Source organism: Temnothorax longispinosus, chromosome 3, assembly GCF_030848805.1.
Source record: "Temnothorax longispinosus isolate EJ_2023e chromosome 3, Tlon_JGU_v1, whole genome shotgun sequence".
NCBI lineage: Eukaryota > Metazoa > Arthropoda > Insecta > Hymenoptera > Formicidae > Temnothorax > Temnothorax longispinosus.
In genome coordinates, this window is record NC_092360.1 from 24,388,471 (window position 1) to 24,407,455 (window position 18,985).

The 18,985-nt window shown below is 35.7% G+C and overlaps 1 protein-coding gene across 3 annotated transcripts in view; it reads right to left on the minus strand.

Moving 5' to 3' along the window:
• Nucleotides 1–83: 83 nt before the first annotated feature.
• Egfr (epidermal growth factor receptor) overlaps nt 84–18,985 on the minus strand; it is a 153,116-nt gene continuing 134,214 nt past the window's right edge. For all 3 annotated transcript variants that reach the window (XM_071773223.1, XM_071773222.1, XM_071773220.1), the window contains 10 exons: nt 10,566–10,901; nt 9,801–10,185; nt 8,853–9,529; nt 8,462–8,591; nt 7,689–7,999; nt 7,016–7,317; nt 5,557–6,774; nt 4,893–5,298; nt 4,577–4,756; nt 84–3,912 (listed from right to left, as the gene is read on the minus strand). In XM_071773223.1, coding sequence (XP_071629324.1) covers nt 3,605–3,912; nt 4,577–4,756; nt 4,893–5,298; nt 5,557–6,774; nt 7,016–7,317; nt 7,689–7,999; nt 8,462–8,591; nt 8,853–9,529; nt 9,801–10,185; nt 10,566–10,901 — 4,253 coding nt within the window. In that variant the 3' untranslated portion in view covers nt 84–3,604. The remainder of the gene's footprint in view (nt 3,913–4,576; nt 4,757–4,892; nt 5,299–5,556; nt 6,775–7,015; nt 7,318–7,688; nt 8,000–8,461; nt 8,592–8,852; nt 9,530–9,800; nt 10,186–10,565; nt 10,902–18,985) is intronic.

The following is an 18,985-nucleotide window of genomic DNA, read 5'->3' on the forward strand; positions in this document are numbered from 1 at the left end:
GCATTCGGAAAAATATTGCCGAGAAATATTCGTAATTTGCACATCGCTAAATTATTCAGGTTTAATAGAAAAACGACAAATGATAAGAATGATCGTTCTTTATTACAATAAATTTTTATGATATATAATGATACAATAAAGATCTATAAGTTCTATGTCCACAACCGAATGGCAAATGCAACTTCTCGCGAATTACATAACGTTCGATTACACTGTACAATTTCTAATTAACACGCTCAGTCGCAGTCCAATTTACATATTTAAGACCAAACGTACGACAATGAGAAAAATGGAAAGACATTTTCTTGGTCCGCTCAAGAAAAATCACGTGTCTTTCTTCGTGCAGCGAGTAATGCGTCGCGGTGAATGATATATTACAAAGAGAGAATCTGTTACAATAATAATAATTAGTAACACTTAACACAATGTACACGATACGTATATTGACTACATTATTACGTGTAAGATACTGCACGGTATGCAGCGAGATTGAAAATCTGTACGGATTATTTTATTTCTCGCGAGCATTTCTTGCAAATGCATTGTGTTTTATTTCATGATCAATATCATCATTTTATGTTTCCAATGTCAGAAAAACAAATATTTTATGTTTAAATGTATACACTGTTGGAAAATTTGTGTTAAATATAACATAAATCGCATGTCCAAAACGGTCCACTCAAATTTTTGTGTTAATTTAACATAATATGGATGTGTTAAATGGTAACACCGATACTATGTTAAAATATTTCAACAGGAAAGAAATGTAATTCTGATCGTAATTTGACGTTAATTATGTGTACAATTAACATAACTTTTATGTTAAAGTTAAGATTGTAAGATAAAATCATCACTCTTTTTCTGTAAATTGTTATTCCCACTTCTGTTATAGAGTAAAATCAACATTCTTTTTCTGTAAATTTTAACACATTTAATAAATACGTTCAAATTGTGTTACTTTAACATATTCTTGAAATTATTTTAATAATTTTATATTTTAAATTTGTTAAACTCAATTAACATAGCAGGCATATGTTAAATCTACACATGTATGTGTTGATGATTTTACACAAAAATTTTAACAAGGACCTTTTTTAACAAACCTACAAAAATTTTCCAACAGTGTATTTTTTCCTTTTCTATATTTGAAAATGATATTTATTACTCATATATAAAAAGTATTGACAACATAAATAATATAATTGTCATTAAATGATTAAAAAATTGAGAAGTTAATGTTTTGAATCTAAATATATATTTTTTCCTTTTTATATTTGGAATTACTTGATTTAATTGCTTCATAATACTATGAAAAAATATCAAAATTAGAAAATTAAAGCTACCAGTGTCATCAGATGGCTAACTAAAAATTATATAATTATAATAATGTAATATCATCGTCATATTTTTGTCCAAGTCACAAAATGACAGTGGTTGTATTAACTATGAAGTATGGATATTACTTTCAAAAGAGATCGCCAATCTCGCGCACGTCCCTGCTCATCTATAGCAAATGCAAGGCTCGTAGAACAGAGTTCCCGTGAATTTATTACATACAATCAAGATCCGTTTTTCATCATAAAATTTGCTCTTTCGTCTATTTTCTTCCTTTTTTCTGTACATGGCACGTCCTATTATACTTTGTTACTTAGTGCGATTACATACGGGTCGCCGTATTCTGACGACATACGATCATTAATTTCGTTCGACTACTCTCCGTTTCTTACGCCTGTGGAGGTTTCCGTTTACTATCCTACTCGCTAAACTATGTACAAATTGTGTTTCGCATATAAAAATTGAACTGATAATTCCCATCCCAGAGCCAATTTTACTGATACAAAGACGATGGCATAAGAGGAAGGAAAGAAATGTCTTCGAGTCACTTTGTTCCTCCATTTTTAAGTAAAGTCGCGTTCGTCTGCGTCGTGATCGATTCGTATCTCAACGCGAAACGAATACATCTTCGGCAGTAAAATAGGACAATGTAACTTTGCTGTCGTAATTTACTGCGGGGAAAGGGAAGGTACTAATTATTGCGGTATTTGAGTGTCCTCAAAATAAAATAAAATAATTCATATCACAGTCAGCGGTGTACCGTACAAATATTATGACCCAGTTGCCCTAACGTCTAACAGTTTGAGCGACATATAACTGATTTTTCTTTGTCCTCTTCTATATTTCGAAAAGGACACAATACTTTATAAATTATTTTTTCCATAATTTATAAAGCAGATTAAAAAAAAAACAAAGACTATTATTAATTAGATTTATAAGGACGTTGTTGCAAGTTGGCCTTTGTAGCGGGACCGCTTAACTTTCATCATTCTAAGCGGAACACTTTATAAATACTAAAATATCTTTAAAAACATTAACTTCGAACAGGAGTTCAAATTAAACATCAATAAAATTAAAATGATATTATTGCCATACATATAAATTATAAATCATTACATTCTAAATTTGAAATTAAACCTTTTGTCAATATAAAAAATATTTTTAGTTAACAAAATATTTAAATTTACATTTGTTACAAAAGAACATAAGAAGTTTGTCACTTAATGACGTAAAATATCATTAATGTACTGTATATAAGAAAATAAAACAAAAAGTGTCAAAACAATTCGTATGTATAAAACGTATTGAGCGATTTTCTGATATATTACAAGTATTCCGCTCAAAAATGTCTAAAACCGTTTTCATCATTAAATTTTTACCAACGATCATGAATTTCTTTGAAGGCCGCAAATGGTCGATGTAAACAACTTTAATTTTTAATACTTTACGTTTGTTGTATAATCTTTCAATTATAAACTTTAAAACATATTACGTGAAAACATTGAACCGCATTTTTAATCATTTTTGTTAAAGATGGATAACGTCATTGTAAATATTAGCTTTCAGGGTGCACAGATATCTTTGCAAGAGAATTGGATAATGAAGTAAAATCAGTTTAAGCCTATAAAGTTTGCAAAGACAAATGTAGAATCGATTTAGTCAAAGAAATTAATATAAAGTCATTTACACGTGTATTTCTACATCTTCAATCATCTTATAGGTATAAGGATTATAAATTTCGTTTTGCAATGGTATGGCTCAAAATGCCATAATACAGCCCTGAAGAAATTCTTAATAGAATAGCAAAGACGATATCGACGCTGTCGTTGCGAATTAAGTCCTAGGATATTTCTTATATCCTCGAGAAGCTAGTACGAAAAGTACGTTATTTACAAGCCACGAGAAATGGCACATTAAGAATATCTTTGCACTACTTGTTCACGAGTATCGCTGTCGCGCGATTCTCATTTCCGGTATGTCATTATAGTCTCCTTCATTTTATTTATATCCCGAAATATGCATGAGTCTCTAGTTTACTTCTAATCACAATCAAACGCGGCACTTGAACGAAGTGTCCTTTATAAGTACAATGGGTCCTGTACTCGAAAATTGAGTAACTATATGATGCGGTTAGATTCTTTGATGAAGCATTCCAATGGTTCTCTATCTCCTTCCACAACTCATCTTCTGTCCCAGAAAAAGTTTCATCGATGTGAACATTCCTGGTCCCACAGAATCTTCAAATCTATTCGCATCCTCGACATTAGAATCACACGGTCGTTTCGTTCTTCCTAAAAGGCTTCAATGGCTGTAATTCTCGTTCTAACCGATCAAAGTCGTTGTAATATTCGTGATCCGATTCTTCTTCGGAACTTCGTTGCCTAATCTGAGACCCGAAGGCGCCATTTGGCAGAACCTTGTCCAAGTCTGGCGTAGGGATACCCAAAGTCTGTGGCGTGAGTGGGCCATCGTCTTGCGACATTATATATTCCGGATTGTCTAGTGATGTCTTCCCTTGAATTGTTAAGAAGTCTGGATATTTCCGGAAGCCATTGTTTAATCGCTTTGATTCGGGTTCTAGATAAAATAAAAATAATTTCTGTTTTATAAAAAGCATATATATTTAATAAATAATAAAATAAATAAACAAATAATATCAACCATGGAGCAAGGATGAAATGAATAAAGCAATTGTTATGCAAAATTATGTATACATAAAAATACAAATAAACACATTAAAAAAACTTTTAAGAGCAAAGTTTAGTGTATTTATGTCCAGTATAAATAGAATTCCCTGGTGAAAAAATTTCTCATGTTTTCTCAGAAAGTTTTTAAAAATTGAGACTTTTAAAATTCTAAAAAATATATATATTTCTCAGATACTTTTAGAAATAATCAGAAATAATTAAAGATTTTTGGAATATTTCAGTATCTGTACCTATGTATGAAAATTTCTAATAAATTGCATAGATTTTCTCATATTTATTCAGATTTTTACAAAAATGTGTTGGCGGGAAAAATCTAAAATATTTTCTTATTATTTTCTGAAAAACGTTCCACGTCGTATAAAAAATTTGAAAAATTTTGGGCACATTCTGAAAAAGTGAAAATTTTTATAGAAATTCTGATTAATAATGTAAACAATTCCGAGACATTTTTCCTCCAGGGTTGCTATGTATCTATTATCTACACAATATAGATATAGTTTCTAAAAATAGTAGCAAATTTCGCTTTCGCTTACCTGTTGGCTTAGATTCCCCAATGAGATCCATATATTGTGTCGTATTGACTGGCAGTTGTGGCGACGGCATGAGATAGTCATCCTCATCCAATGGCAAATCCAACTTCAGGTTCCCTACTTGAGCTTGCTGATGCACGATGTTCACTTTCGTGTCAAAACAATCATCCGTCACATCGCAATCTGAAATTTCCACGTTGCTTCATCAAATAAATTCATCCCAAGATGCTCGTGTATTATTTGATTCAATATCAATCATTACTCCAATCAGAGACATACTATTTGATCTTTTTAGCAATTGACATTTGCGTTTACTTACCTCTAACACCAACCATCTTCAATGGATCTGAACAGTATCTCGAACTCGAGCTATTTGACCCTGCGACGTGTCCGCAGTGACCATTGGGATGCGCGTAATGCGTATGCTGACCGGAATTGCCAGCCTCGTGCGACGCATTTCCGCTCCCGTGATTTCCGCCGTATCTCAAAAGCTCTCTGTCCCAATTTTGTTGATTCTGAGGCGTTGGAGAATCAGCGGCGAGCGGCTTGCCGTTCGGCCAGCACGACTTCACCGGCGTATTCGGCGGTGAACCGGAAGTACTTGATGCGGAAATTGCGGGCGGAAGTGGAGCCCGCGACTTAGGTTGCAAATACTCGTCAGCATCCACAAGAGCTTCAGGACCATCTATCGCTGATGCGAGATTTCGTATCATCTCTTTTTCGTCCTGAAAATTCATATTAAAGTCGAAATCATTATTAAGACTATTATTATTAAGATTTAGATTATTATTAAGACTTAGTGTTATAAATATATCTTTATTAGTTTAAATTGTTAAATACAGAAATTGATATGAATAGTTTGAAGCATTAATGACCTGATTATAACGCAGTTATTAAGCCAATAGAATTCATTATAACTGTTTTAATTATTATCTACAGTAATACAAAAAAACAAATTTTGCATATAAGAAAATATAAATTACCTGTAATGTATACGACGGCAGTCTCATGTACTTATCCCCTTTAATGGCAAGATATCGTCCAGGATCTCTGGACATTTTCGCGAAATCCTCTGCCAGTTCTTTGAAGCTAGGTCTGGATTCGGCGTCAAGCATCCAACACTTAATCATGATCATATATACATCAATCGTACAAATCGCGGGTTGCGGTAATCTTTCGCCCTTTTCCAGTAATTCCGGCACATTTCGAGCAGAGACATTCTCGTACGGTCTACCACCGTAGGTGAGAATCTCCCAAATAGTCACTCCAAAGGCCCACACATCCGATTTATGATTAAACACTCGATGCTGAATGCATTCTAATGCCAACCACTTAATCGGCATTTTCCCACCCGCGGCTTTATACTGCTCCTCGTTAATGTCCAATAATTTAGCGAGACCAAAATCGGTGATCTTCACGCAATTTGGAGTTTGGACGAGGACATTTCGCGCTGCCAAATCACGATGAACCAATCTTCTGTCTTCTAGGTAGGCCATACCTCTCGCGATCTGTGTGCACCAATTTAGCAGCGGCTTCGAACCAATTTTATCCTTATACAAACGTACGAAGTCCAGTAGACAGCCTAGCGGCATTAGTTGGGTCACCAACATCATCTGCGACGTCATGCATACCGCGAGTAATTGCAGCAGATTCGGATGCTCGACGCTAGCCATAATATAAGCTTCGTCGAGAAATTCTTTGGACGTGTTTGCACCGGTACCGTCGTGAAGGACCTTTATAGCGACTGGGATCTTTACGTTCTCTCCCTCGGGCACCCAAACGCCTTTGTACACGTTACCGAAAGCACCGTAACCCAATATACCGCCCTTTCTCATCTCTTCTTCCTTGATGATTCGTAGTTTCGCAAGATTTGGTTTTACACCCGTCGGTCGAAGCGGTTCGTTATCGTCCAAACCGGTCAAAGCCATCGTCATCTTCACTGTATTCTCCTTAGCTTTTGTTCTTACTCGCCAAAAGTACAATAACACAACAATGATAATAATAAATACCACTAATACGACCGCGACGCCACCCAAAACTGCCGGATGAAAATCGTTTTCCATCTGATAACCGAGACCTATTGTTTCTACGGAACAATACGGCTCACTGTCAGGAGGAAAGATCTTGTGAGGATATTCCGGTGGACAAGTTTCCGTGCAGTTAAAGGATGTTGAATTGTCGTCAGGATCACCTGTCCTATCCTAAATACACAAATAAATTAATTAGTATTGTAACACGTAATCCTTTCATACAAAATATAAAGATTTTATACAAAGTATATTACTAAAAATTACACGTACAAATATAGATACTCATTATATACAATACCAATATAATAAAATGAAAGACATGCTTTTACTTTTTTTTTTAGAAATATGTTGTCGTGTCTTATTTATTAGATGCGTAATAAAGACTATATGTCTTATATTAATGTCTACGTACAAAATAAATTTTATAATTCCGACATTTGTAGCATTGATTAGGGTCCGGTCCAAAGCACCCTCGGCACTCTCCGAAGCATGGTATACATAGCTGCGTGTCAGCATCCGCGAAGTGATCAGCAGGACATTCATCCTCGCATTGTTCTCCTCTCTTATACTTGGTGCATTGTTGACACACTTGCTCATGGAAGCCGTATCCTGTGCACTTCTTGCAACGTGGGTGGCATTTGCGACAGACAGCTTTTCCGGCGAGAGGTTTTAAAGGACCTTGCTCCATCGGATTCATCCACTCGTAATAATGTCCTGCGAATTTCATAAAAAGGATCCTTTTTATGTAACATTAAATAATATTTATTTATTTAAGCACTGTTCACGAGGAGAATTACATAAATATCATCTTATTATTTATTCAAAATAAACTGTAATCAATTTATTTAGTTTAATTTATTATTTTCACGTATACTCTGTGACAGTAATATTAACTATTATTTTTAAACATTTGTAAAATTAATAAAAATGAATAACGTAATAATGCACTTCTTTCATACATCATATAATTATTAGCCAATACGTAGTAAAAATATCAAAAATATCAACATTTTCTCCGTTATATAAGATATGAATATTTGTACATTAATACAAAAGTCATGAAGCAAAGCTATCGTATGACTTACCATCGGGACAGGGCTCTTTCTTCTGCAAACATCCCTCTGTTACTTGGCCGTTCATAATTGCCTTTTCGCAACTATGACATCCGTTGGCGCCTATGTTGTTCTCCGGTCCCTCGCAACCGCCTACGCAGTTCTCGTGGCAGTGTTTACATTGGCCGTTGTCATTGTACTTGGAGGATGGGCACTCGGGCACACAGAACGGTCCGTCTTGCACGTGTTTGCACTTGATACATTGGTCGGCATAAGGACCGGTGCAGGAGCTGTCGCATTCTTCGTGACACATCTTACATGTTTTCTCGTCCGCTTGATAAATTCTAACAACACAATCGTGATCAATTGTTAAGCGACATCGAAACGTCATGTAAAGAAGTGATACGCAAAATCAAAAGCAAACGAAAAAAAAAAAGGGTAACGGAAAGTGAATAAGGCATAAAAAATTAACAGAGATAAAAAATAAAGATGGCACACGTGAAAAATCATTTAAATGTAATTAATGTTCAGATTGTTTGTCACTCATGCCACTTGCTCTTTTAATACAAGCGCGAATTAAAGCGGTTACGATCAAAGTGCAAGTGCTGCATAATATATACACGTAACTTGCTTACGAGATGGATAAAGATGAAAAATAGAACGGTGAAAATTGAGGCTTAAGTTCTCGCGGAAGTTTTTCGATTTACCTTCAATCCATGATCTAGGAGAGCACGTTCAATTGGACAGAAGTCGCATTATTGGAATTTTCAATTTCGCATTATGTAATTCTACGCTTGTCGACTTACCCTGGCGCAGTGCAATCTCGGAGACAGTCATTTCCTAGAATAAAGTTCTTGCACGACAAACATTGTGCTGGTCCCGGTCCCCAACATCCTTCGTTCGAACATTGCTCGTCGCATATGAGGCCATCCTTAACTGTAATTCAAACATATTCTATATAATTTCATATAGAAACTTTAAAACTTGATTATATAAAAATGAATAAATGCTGTTTAAATATTAATAATACAATATTAATTACATCTCTAATTTAGTCTTCACAAAATAAAAATAAAAGCTCTCAACGAATATGCCATCCAACACAAAATAAAACATTCAGAATATCCGTAAAAAAAAATTGATTTTTAAATAAGAAAACAACGGTTATTTATATTTAAATCTATTTATTATACTTACTGCATTCGCTCTCATTTCGATTATTTGACAAAAGACTTTCATGTTCCGATGATTTCTTGATTCTGTTCCAATTAATGCTTTGTGCGTAACATAAGTTTTTGTTCTCCAAAATGGCAATCGAGCCAGAATAGATCTTCTTCAAAGAACTAAGACCGAAGGATACCAGAGAGGTCTTGACGATGTATAACGACGCGAAATATTCCGTGAGCGTTCTGCCACCGATCACCTCGAGGTTTCGAAAGTACGAAAGGTTCGTGAAATCTTTGTGATCTCCTTGAATATTAAGATAGCCCGTAATTTCCTTCAGCGTTTTGAAGACTTCTAATTTATCGGGATGCATCTTTTCGTATCGTTTGCCGAATGTATAATTTGGATAAACGTGTTGAAAACCCTCGAAGCTCTGGTCCAAAATCGTGATGGATCCTTCGATAATGGTGCAATCCTTGAAGGTGTCGATGTTACCGGAATGCACCTTCTCGACGCCCTTGCAGGTTTTCGGGCAAGGACCGTCGCAAGGAACGCACTCGCCATTCACCGCTTTCTTCTTCGGCGGACAGGATCTCACGCATGCACCATTGTCCTTTAAGAGATGTTCCGGACATCGTCTCACGCAGGTCGCTCCATACGCGTATTTCCCGTCAGGATTGGCTTCCCATGAATATGTTGTTGGATTGTATCTAAAAGAATTGACGTTAAGATATTAATAACATTTTCTTATTAATTTTATCATGTAAATAATCTGCACTATATATAAGTAAACTTTATATCAGTGTTTTTTCTCACATTAATTCATTACTTAAAAGAATTTAGGACAGCATTATTCGTTCGCGCGTCTAATTGTATTAAACAAAAATTATTTAGCATCTGGATATATGTATTGTAATATCTTTTGCATGAGCATTTTACATTAATCTTGTGGCAAAGATAAAAATATATGACGTGACTTACTTTTGCATAGGCGGACATTCTTGTGTGCATACGCCGTCGTCGAAAAAATTCTTACAGGCAAGACAATCGCTCTGTTTGGGACCGGTACAACCACCCGCGCAAAAAAGATGGCAACATTCGCGCGGATTAGGACCGAAGCACCTGCCCTGCCAGCACTGAGGCGAACAGTTCGTCTTCGAGAACTTTTGACAGTTCTCCGAACCTTCGCCCCAGCAGCCCTGTTCGCAGCTCTCGTCGCATGCTGGACAGGAGCGTTCCGGCGATGTAAAATTGTACACGTAAAAATATCGTCCTCCTTGGCCTGTGATTATTTCCTCCCAATTGATAGTCTTGATGTGGCAGAGATTGTAGTTGTTGTACATGCCCACGCTCCCGTTGAGTATATCTATGATGAAATCAATAGCGACAAGTTAAATATCGTCACAACCAAAACGATAGTTTAAATTTCTTAAATTTGTCGTTTAAATATTATTCTATCTCGCGACATCATTACTTGTAACACAAATTAATTTATTACTTGAGGAATACCGAATTTATATATTAATAAACTTGAAATTTATATTTAATTGTTAAAACATGTTTGTTCATTTGTACATAAAGGAACGTTATAAATTATAAAAATAAATTAAGCATAAATCGTTGGTTCCATTTATGGACAATAATTAAATAAATATTCCAAGGTATCTTAGAGATACATCATTTCACCGCTTCAATTTTATTCTAGTTAACATATATGTCGAATAAAATATAAGATAAATAACGTACCTCTAAGGGACGGCATCTCCAGGTTGTGCATTTGACACATTGTAACGAAGAGGGCGAACTCGTGGTCGTGAATATTGAGCTTGAAAAGGGTCCTGCCACGGATGATCTGTAGGCTCGGGAGGACGATCCTGCGCACGTCCACGTGACTGATGAGGACGTAACCGGTGACCTCCCGTATGTACTGGAGGAAGCTGAGGTCGAAGGTTTTGTTCTGGAGCCATGTGATCTCCAGGTTGCCATCGACGTAAGTACAGTTGGTGTACCGGTCTCGAAGATTCCGGTAATGATGTTGTTTGTTGGACGGCACGGAAAGGCGGCCATTTGTACCGATGCAAACTATAAACAAAACAATTAACATAAGTTACATTTCTAAAAAAGTTGAGCTATATATAGAGCGCTATTAAAGAGATTGCCATTATTTAGACTCTCATCTCTCTCTTGGTTTCTTAAAATTATAAATAAATCTAGAGAAATAATCATAATAGTAGTAACAGTAATATAAATATGTTTTTATTTTATTTATTTCCCTTAGTCTAATATAATGATAATATATTTATTATCCTTTAGCTTAATACATTTGCTTTTAATGGCCACTATAATTTGTTATTGCGTAAATCAGTTCCATATTAAAATTAATACTGAAGCTATGAATGACGATCTAACGGTATTTGTTCATCAATGAGTATTATAAATTATATATAATAACATCTTCCAACTATATACGTAGTTTAACACATTAAGTTTATTGGGCAATTCAAATAATGGTTCAGATTAAAGTCAAATATTAAGATTAGATGCACATCTTCCGCGTACATAAAAAGAAACCTCGCGTAATTCATTTCCGATTACGATAGTTTGTAGATACCACCCACACTGTCAAGAGTATTCTCGCGACCTGTAGATAATGTTCCAAGTACGAAGCGTGTCATATTGGTGGGCGAACCACCTCTATAAAATGCAGTACACACGCCGCCGTGATTTCGTTGTGCAATTACGATCTGGAGTTGACTGTGTTTAAATAACCAACGCATACATTTAGACTTTAAAGACTTCGTGTGTGTACTTTGTGTGTAAGTTATGGCAAACGTTTGTGGCTTACAGAACAACAGAACATAGTAAGGCATTCCTATAAACCATAAAGTTACTCATAGTTGTTAACAAAAATGATAATTTAACTGTATATATACGCAAGAATTAATATTAACATTGAAAGACATTTATGTAAACTTTATACATGAGAGCTACTTTCATATGTCAACAAAATTAATTTAGGATTCATCTCTTAAGAGAGCGCTAAATTTCTATCAAGACTGACAATGAGAAGGAAAAGTTAACGTTTATCATTACAGAATATTATTTTTATTATGTAATTTTTTATGGGCGCTAGTAAAAGTAAATTCAAGATGGGTATGTTCATATAATTTCGTTTAAATCTCAAAAGCTAAAATTTAAATAATAAAATACAATTTTTACAATATTTTAAAATTTATATTTAATTAAAATATAGATTTTTCTATTAAATACAAAATTTGTATGTCCTTATTTTATATTTTCTCTACTAAAAATAATTGCAGTCAGAATTCTGGATAGCAAAATAAAACATTTAAAATAATTTAAGATATTTTTAAATAATTTTCAATATCAATTAATCAAGAGGAAGAATTTGTGTTTTTTTTAGACATACCTCTCTTTTATTATTTATTTTATTTCCACAAGTATTATTTGAATTGATACCTATAATAAAAAATCAAGATACTTTGAAGAAGCATTGTCTCATTAAATATAATTCTTTCTAAAACAACTATCTATCAATAATTATGACATAATCATAAATGTCGCGAAGAATGTTATATAGAAATTAACCAAACAAAGTCTCCTTGACACGTAAAAACGACTCTATAGAAAAGAGCCCAAGGCTTTATTAGATAGCTTCGCGCAAATTCCTTGTGAAGCAAAGAAATGACCGCCGCCGCGGAGAGCATAGTCGCACGTTCGCTCCCTCGGAATTTGGTTTTGCTCGCAACTTAAATCGCACTCGCATCATCGCGGACAGTTCGCAAACGAGCGGTCGCGATCGGCACGCGGTGCCGAAAGGGCGGTCTTAATCTGACCGGTGATCGGAATCATGCGAAAATAATTGCGCGGTAAGGACATCCTTCTTGCGCGAGGTACTCAGAGGGGTGTACCGTAGAAGAAGACTCGTCGTCGTTGCCGACAATGCTTGGAGATCGCGAACCAAGGAGGGAAAGAACCGGGCGGAACGAACGCGTACCCCGTGTACCTGGTGTATTTTGTATCGGCAAGATGCTACCGAGAGTCGCGGGATACCAAATGCGCGTACTGTGACATGGCGCCAGGAGCCTCGAGAATGCAGACTGAATGTGGATCTGCATCGGCGATGGGACCACGTAGGTTTTCTACCGTCTTATATACCTTCGTGTCCCCACGAATTCGAGCCGCATCGAAGATGAATGACTTGATCGTCATAATGAAGAGGTATGGCGAATATTTGTCGGAATATTTGTCCGGCGGCGATTTTTCATCGAAGGAAGAATACCGCTGTGAAATACCGCAGGATTTATAATCGTTTGACACACAGAGAGATTGTCGTTAACAAGTAAAACTTTCTTCTGCAGTTTATATCAAGAACGATAATGAATGCTAAATTAAGCAGCGTATCGGATGATGAGAGCGGTCAGATTTTCTGCGAATCTTTGTTGAAATATCTATCCGATGATTACTTGAATAAGGAAAAAATTATTTCTGTATGAAATTAAAAAAATTGATTGATAAATAGGATATTGATAAATAGGAAGGATACTTGCTTCAATAAACTTTTCTTAGAAAATGCTGTTTATGTTCATATTTCCGATGTTATTGTACAAAATAAAAGCATGAGAAATTATAACAAAGAGCGATTTCTGCTAACTTTATATATTCCGTTTCGTCATTTGCTACCTTATAGCAAGACAGTTTTTCGTTCATCTACTCTAGGCTAACAAAGTTTAGCATTTCGATTATATTTAGAATACGATATAATGACTTTTAAATAATAAATCGTAATAAGCAAACTAAATCAAGTCCAAGTTTGTATCCTATTTTATTGTTTATACGCAATTATCGCTGCTAAAAATGGATATTGCGTGACTGCCATTTTTACAGCTAATACAGTCGACAGATGCTACCCGGTAAACGAGTTACGACCTAAACCGAAAAGTATAGCGACTCGAACCGACACGTCGAGAAGAACTTATGGACGCTCTGGCGTGCTTGGTGGAAGATGGCTCGATAAAAAGGAGCACCACAAGCGTGATGGCTGTACGGACGTTTAGACAGGAGGAAAGTGGAGTTCGCCGAGAAGTGTCGGCTAAGGTCGGCGGGCCGACACGTTCCTCGTTCTTGTTTTCCAAGCTCCGAGGCTTGCTCACCCGCGCAGCACGAAATTCATCATTAGATCCTCGAGACTGGGATACACCTCGGCAGAAACGTGGTGATTATCCCCGACGGCGGGACTGCGAAAATTGCCAGGCGAGAGCCGCTCGCTCTTGCGCGTTGGAATTAACATTCTGCCAAATTTACGACGCCTGCACCGCAGCTGAAGACAATGGCGGTGATATTGATTACGGGCGTGGCGCGAATATCGCCTTCTTCTCTTCTCCATTATCTGCAAGGTTCGTAGGAAACCCAACCTCGCTGCTACAACTAACTGCAAGTAGTTATCGTAGTTTGATATTAGAAGCAAAGATGGTGGTTAAGATGTTAATTTTATTCGCTGGCTGGATATTTTTTCCAATTGCTTAGAGGAAATTTAGCAGAAACGGCTAATTGTAAGAAATATGAAAAAAAGAGGGCTCTTAATTTAATTCAATACTTTAAAAGAATTCCAGTATTATAAGTTACGTATTACAAAAAAGATATTTATTATACTTAATATAACAGTTATACAAAGAGAATAGCAACAAAAGCTGGAATTTCACGGTCTTAAATGCAGTTTTAAATGCGTGAATGATAAATCTGACAAAAATCGCGAAATATGAGAGGCAAGGAAGATGCAGGATGTAAAAGAAATAAGTTGCCGGCGAGACGCGACGTCGAAATCCCGCGGTGAGGTTTCTTTTGTGAACGTGAAAATAGTACGTCGCACCGAGCCATACGTGGGTCCTCCGACCACCGTCTAGAAGGAGAGCGTCGAGAGATTTTTATACGGCACTTTAAAATGCTCCCTTCTCCATTAAAGTCCCAAAGTAATACGAAATAACCGCACGCCGCCGATGGCGGGAGCGGCGGCGGTGGCGGCGCCGTTTATTTGAGCTCGTAAACATCGATACTGTCGAGCCTCTCACAATCCCCACCATCCAAATCATTTCTGGGTGTTAAGGCCTCTCTTTCTCTTCTCTTTCTCTTAACTTCCCCCCTCTCCCCCTGTAAAACGGAGCCCTGCGGCTAAATGCCCGACGAAATAAAATCCGGGTATCGTAAACGCGCGAAATAACTATTGGCTCGAACTGCTCGAAGAAAAGAAAAAGAGAATTCAAGGTGAGAAAGGATTTCGGAGCAGGGATAAAAAGAGAAAAATTGAGGGAAAGGAGGAAGGGGAGGGAGAGAGCAATTTATTATTTCGAGGGAAACTCATCATAATGAGCGAAATACAAAAATAATAAACAGGTAAATAACTGTGCAAAAAATATGGTAAAGCAAAAGTTAGAAATGGTCCAAATTCACAAATAACAAGAGTTAAAGAAAGAGCGAAAATACAAGAAATATAAAATGAAAAACCTTTTTAGATTTTCAAAAAGACCTATTAATAAGTGGAAAAGAGAAAGTAAGATGAATAAACTTCATAACAGGAAGCGAGCTGAAAGCGAAGAGAAAAAGATTGAAAAATCTGGAACAAGAAACAATAATTTAGAATTGAATACTGTTGAGTGGAAGACCAATGGATTTCACTTCGTTATGGAAAAAAACTTCATACTACTATTACAAAATATCAGGATACTTTAATAAAAGTCGGTGAAAACAAAGGCTTGTAATCTATTTCGAGCAAACATGACGTAAAATAATTTGCGATTAAAACAGAGGACTCTACTAATATAAAATGTTTAATCATTAATTTGGTACTTGATTACGGCCTACTATATTCTAAATATTAAACATTTCTAAACGCAAACAGCAGGTTCAATCTCGTTTAAAGTGGTCCTCTAAAGTGCTTAATCCACAATCAAGATTATCACCCAATCAATTTGATTCGCGGCTTGAGCGGCAGCCAATTCTCTTCTCCGAGAAGCGTCTTGTCATTGTGACGTTGAAAGTATTCTAATTTATGACTAGTGTTGGGCAATACTAGTCTTTCACCGAGACTGAAAACGAATTGCTTTGTCATCACGATCGTTCGACTACAATCCTGACCGGCCTCGCGTATAGATTCTTGGCGCGGGATTGGAGAACGAAGGACGACGACGAGAGGGATACATCCGAGCTGGGGTTGTATAAGTCCGGCGCGTATACGTTATAACCGTGGCGTAACCATCCCAGGGCGTAACATTAATAGCTTTATGGTTTATTGCTTTCGAGTCTGCGGTTAAGGTCCTCCGCTCCCTGTGGCGCGGCTGGCCCGAAGGCTACGATGCGGTACGTCTTCGCGCGTTCATGTACCTCCATTTTTCGATTTCGTTATGTCGACGGTGCGGCGCGGCGGCGTTTTATTCACGTCGCCCCGCTCGATCATGACTCTTCCTCCCTCTCTCGCTTCTATTCGTCTTTTCGCGCCACCGGCACTCGCGACACGTTAAGTTCGAGTTAATCCTTTGATACACATTTGCCTATAGGCATATAATTGAAAAATCGAGGAGAACCTGGATGAATCACAAATATAAATATTTTAGGGGAAAAGAATTTAAGTAGTCATATATTAAACCCAAAGGAATAATTTATATTTCATACTTATATCATTTTAAAGCTATTTATTTGCTGCTTTAAATTTTATTTTTATTTTGAGGATAACATTAAATTTTTTACCTGTTTTTAATTGTGTTTTCAATTGTAAAGCTATTTTAGATAAAGTACTTTTGATAATTGGTTTTGTGTGATAATTTCTAATTTTAAGTTTATCATTATGATAATGTGACTATGATACGCGTATGAATTACAAGCTGGTTTTAATTATCGCTGTCAGAGAAAACGTTTTTACACACTCTTATCGTACGTCATAGAATAGAAGGTAGATGACTATCTCACAAGAGTACAAGATTAAACAGCAATAATTGTTTCATAAATATACCTTATTCGATGGATTAATAACGTTATTGAATGAATAATAGTTTGTTATATAAAGTACAAAAATAAATTTAAATTAAGACTCTACTACGAGTCAATAAAGATATTTCCATCCACTTTATTTAAAATTTTAAATTTGTTTCTTATTTTAGAAAACTGAGAATGCAACAGAGTAATATAATTTAATAAAAATTAGATTAAAGATATTAAAATAAGTTTGCGCACACGCATTTTTAGAGAATACACCAAGGAATACACTGTTTATCCTATAATGCTGCAAAGGGGTATATTTAACTATATATAGCAATAATTTATAGCCACGCACCCGTGCCGATTTTTTTCAAGAAAAAAAGTCCAAACACCGTCTTCTTTTTTGACACACACGTTAATAAAGCGCGGAGTAAGGCGAGGAAATAATGACGAATCGAAATGAAGTACCGAGGACGGCGCGGCGCAGACAAGGAACAAATGATGGCGTGTGGAATGCGCTTTGTTCGCTTCTCTCTCTCCCAACGATACATCGTACATTCGCTACATCTTGTTCCCTTTACCTCTGTCTTCCCGCGGCTTCTTCTGCTTCTCTCTTTCTCTCATCTCACCTTAGTAACCTCAGCAGCCGACAAGCTGGACCACGCGTTCACAGACAGGACACACGAACTCATTCTTGTTTCAAGTACAGAATACTGACTTTCAATCACTGTTTGTATAATCATTATCATTTTTAATTACTTGTTACGAAAAATCATCTTTATTATAAAACAAAATATATTAATTTTTCTCTGAATTAATCTTTTTTCTAATCTTGTATTTACTACAATATTTACAAGCAAAAAGAAGAAAAGTGTAGCATCTAAAGATTTAATTGTTTTTTGTAAGTTTTCTATCAAGTACTTTATGCCGTCTATATGATAATTATATATATCTAACAATTATACAAAGATTGAAATCGTATGTGTGAATCGTACATTTTGATAAATAAAATAATAATCTATTCCAAGAGAGATAAAATTTTTAAATTTATAGATAAGTGAGAATTATATGCAAAATGTATTAATAGTATAATTACATAATGATATTAAGTATATTTTTTAATATATAAATAAATATTTCAAAGTATCAGCTTTCACTACATTTAAAAAAGTATTTCCATCGAATACAAAGGCAATGTAGCGAATTTGTAGAAATCCACATAACAACTATACAATATGTGTAACGTATTCACAGATGTGCTAAATCTCGCAGATGAAATAGGAGGTGACGATGATATTATGTAGGATATTATAAAAATCGTTGAATAATAGAGAGTTAATGCTTTCCACTGCGTTGTCCAACTGGATTGCGCGTGATAACATTGATTCTGGACTCAATGTGTGACGTTAGCGACTAGGATTTATACTACTACTTAGCCAAAAGAACTTTGTGCTGCTGTCATCTAGAGAGAAATAAATTTCCCTCATACAGTCTGCAAATGCTAATACGCGGCAAAGTGAAATCTAACTTACGGTGATAAACGCTCTTTCTTCGTCGAAAGGTACTTTAGTAGGTGTTATAGTGGGCTGCAGCATATAATGCACGTCGCATTCTCGCGATAAACGCATTTATATCACGTATTATTTCGCTAGTTATTTGAAATGAATTTACTTGGCATATTTGCTGAACTTTTAACTTGATAAGTATAACTTAAAATCTGCAGATTTTTATATACATATGTATATAATCACATTTATATAATTCCACCAATTTTTAATTTTTTGAAATAATTAATTCAGTTATTTTTCATGCTATGTCACGTGCTGCACAGCATTTTGACCAATACTAAAAATAACAATAACACGGCAAAATAATGCTTATTGTAAAGTGGCACAGGGTGCATTGTACGTTCAACTCGTGCGAGTTTGAATCGTTGTAACCCTCCTTTGTTGATACATACAATTTGCGCAGAGCGGATAACAATCTTGCCTGAGTGCTTTCCACCGTCGTTGGTCTGGTGAAGATTTTGATATACGAGCGTCTTGTACTCGCAATTACACGACGCTTTGTCTGCCTTTGGAATCACTTAACCACAGATAAACGTGTGTATGTACATTTGAAATATTTTATACCGTATGTATGATACCACGCTAAATCAACATATATTATCGCTATTT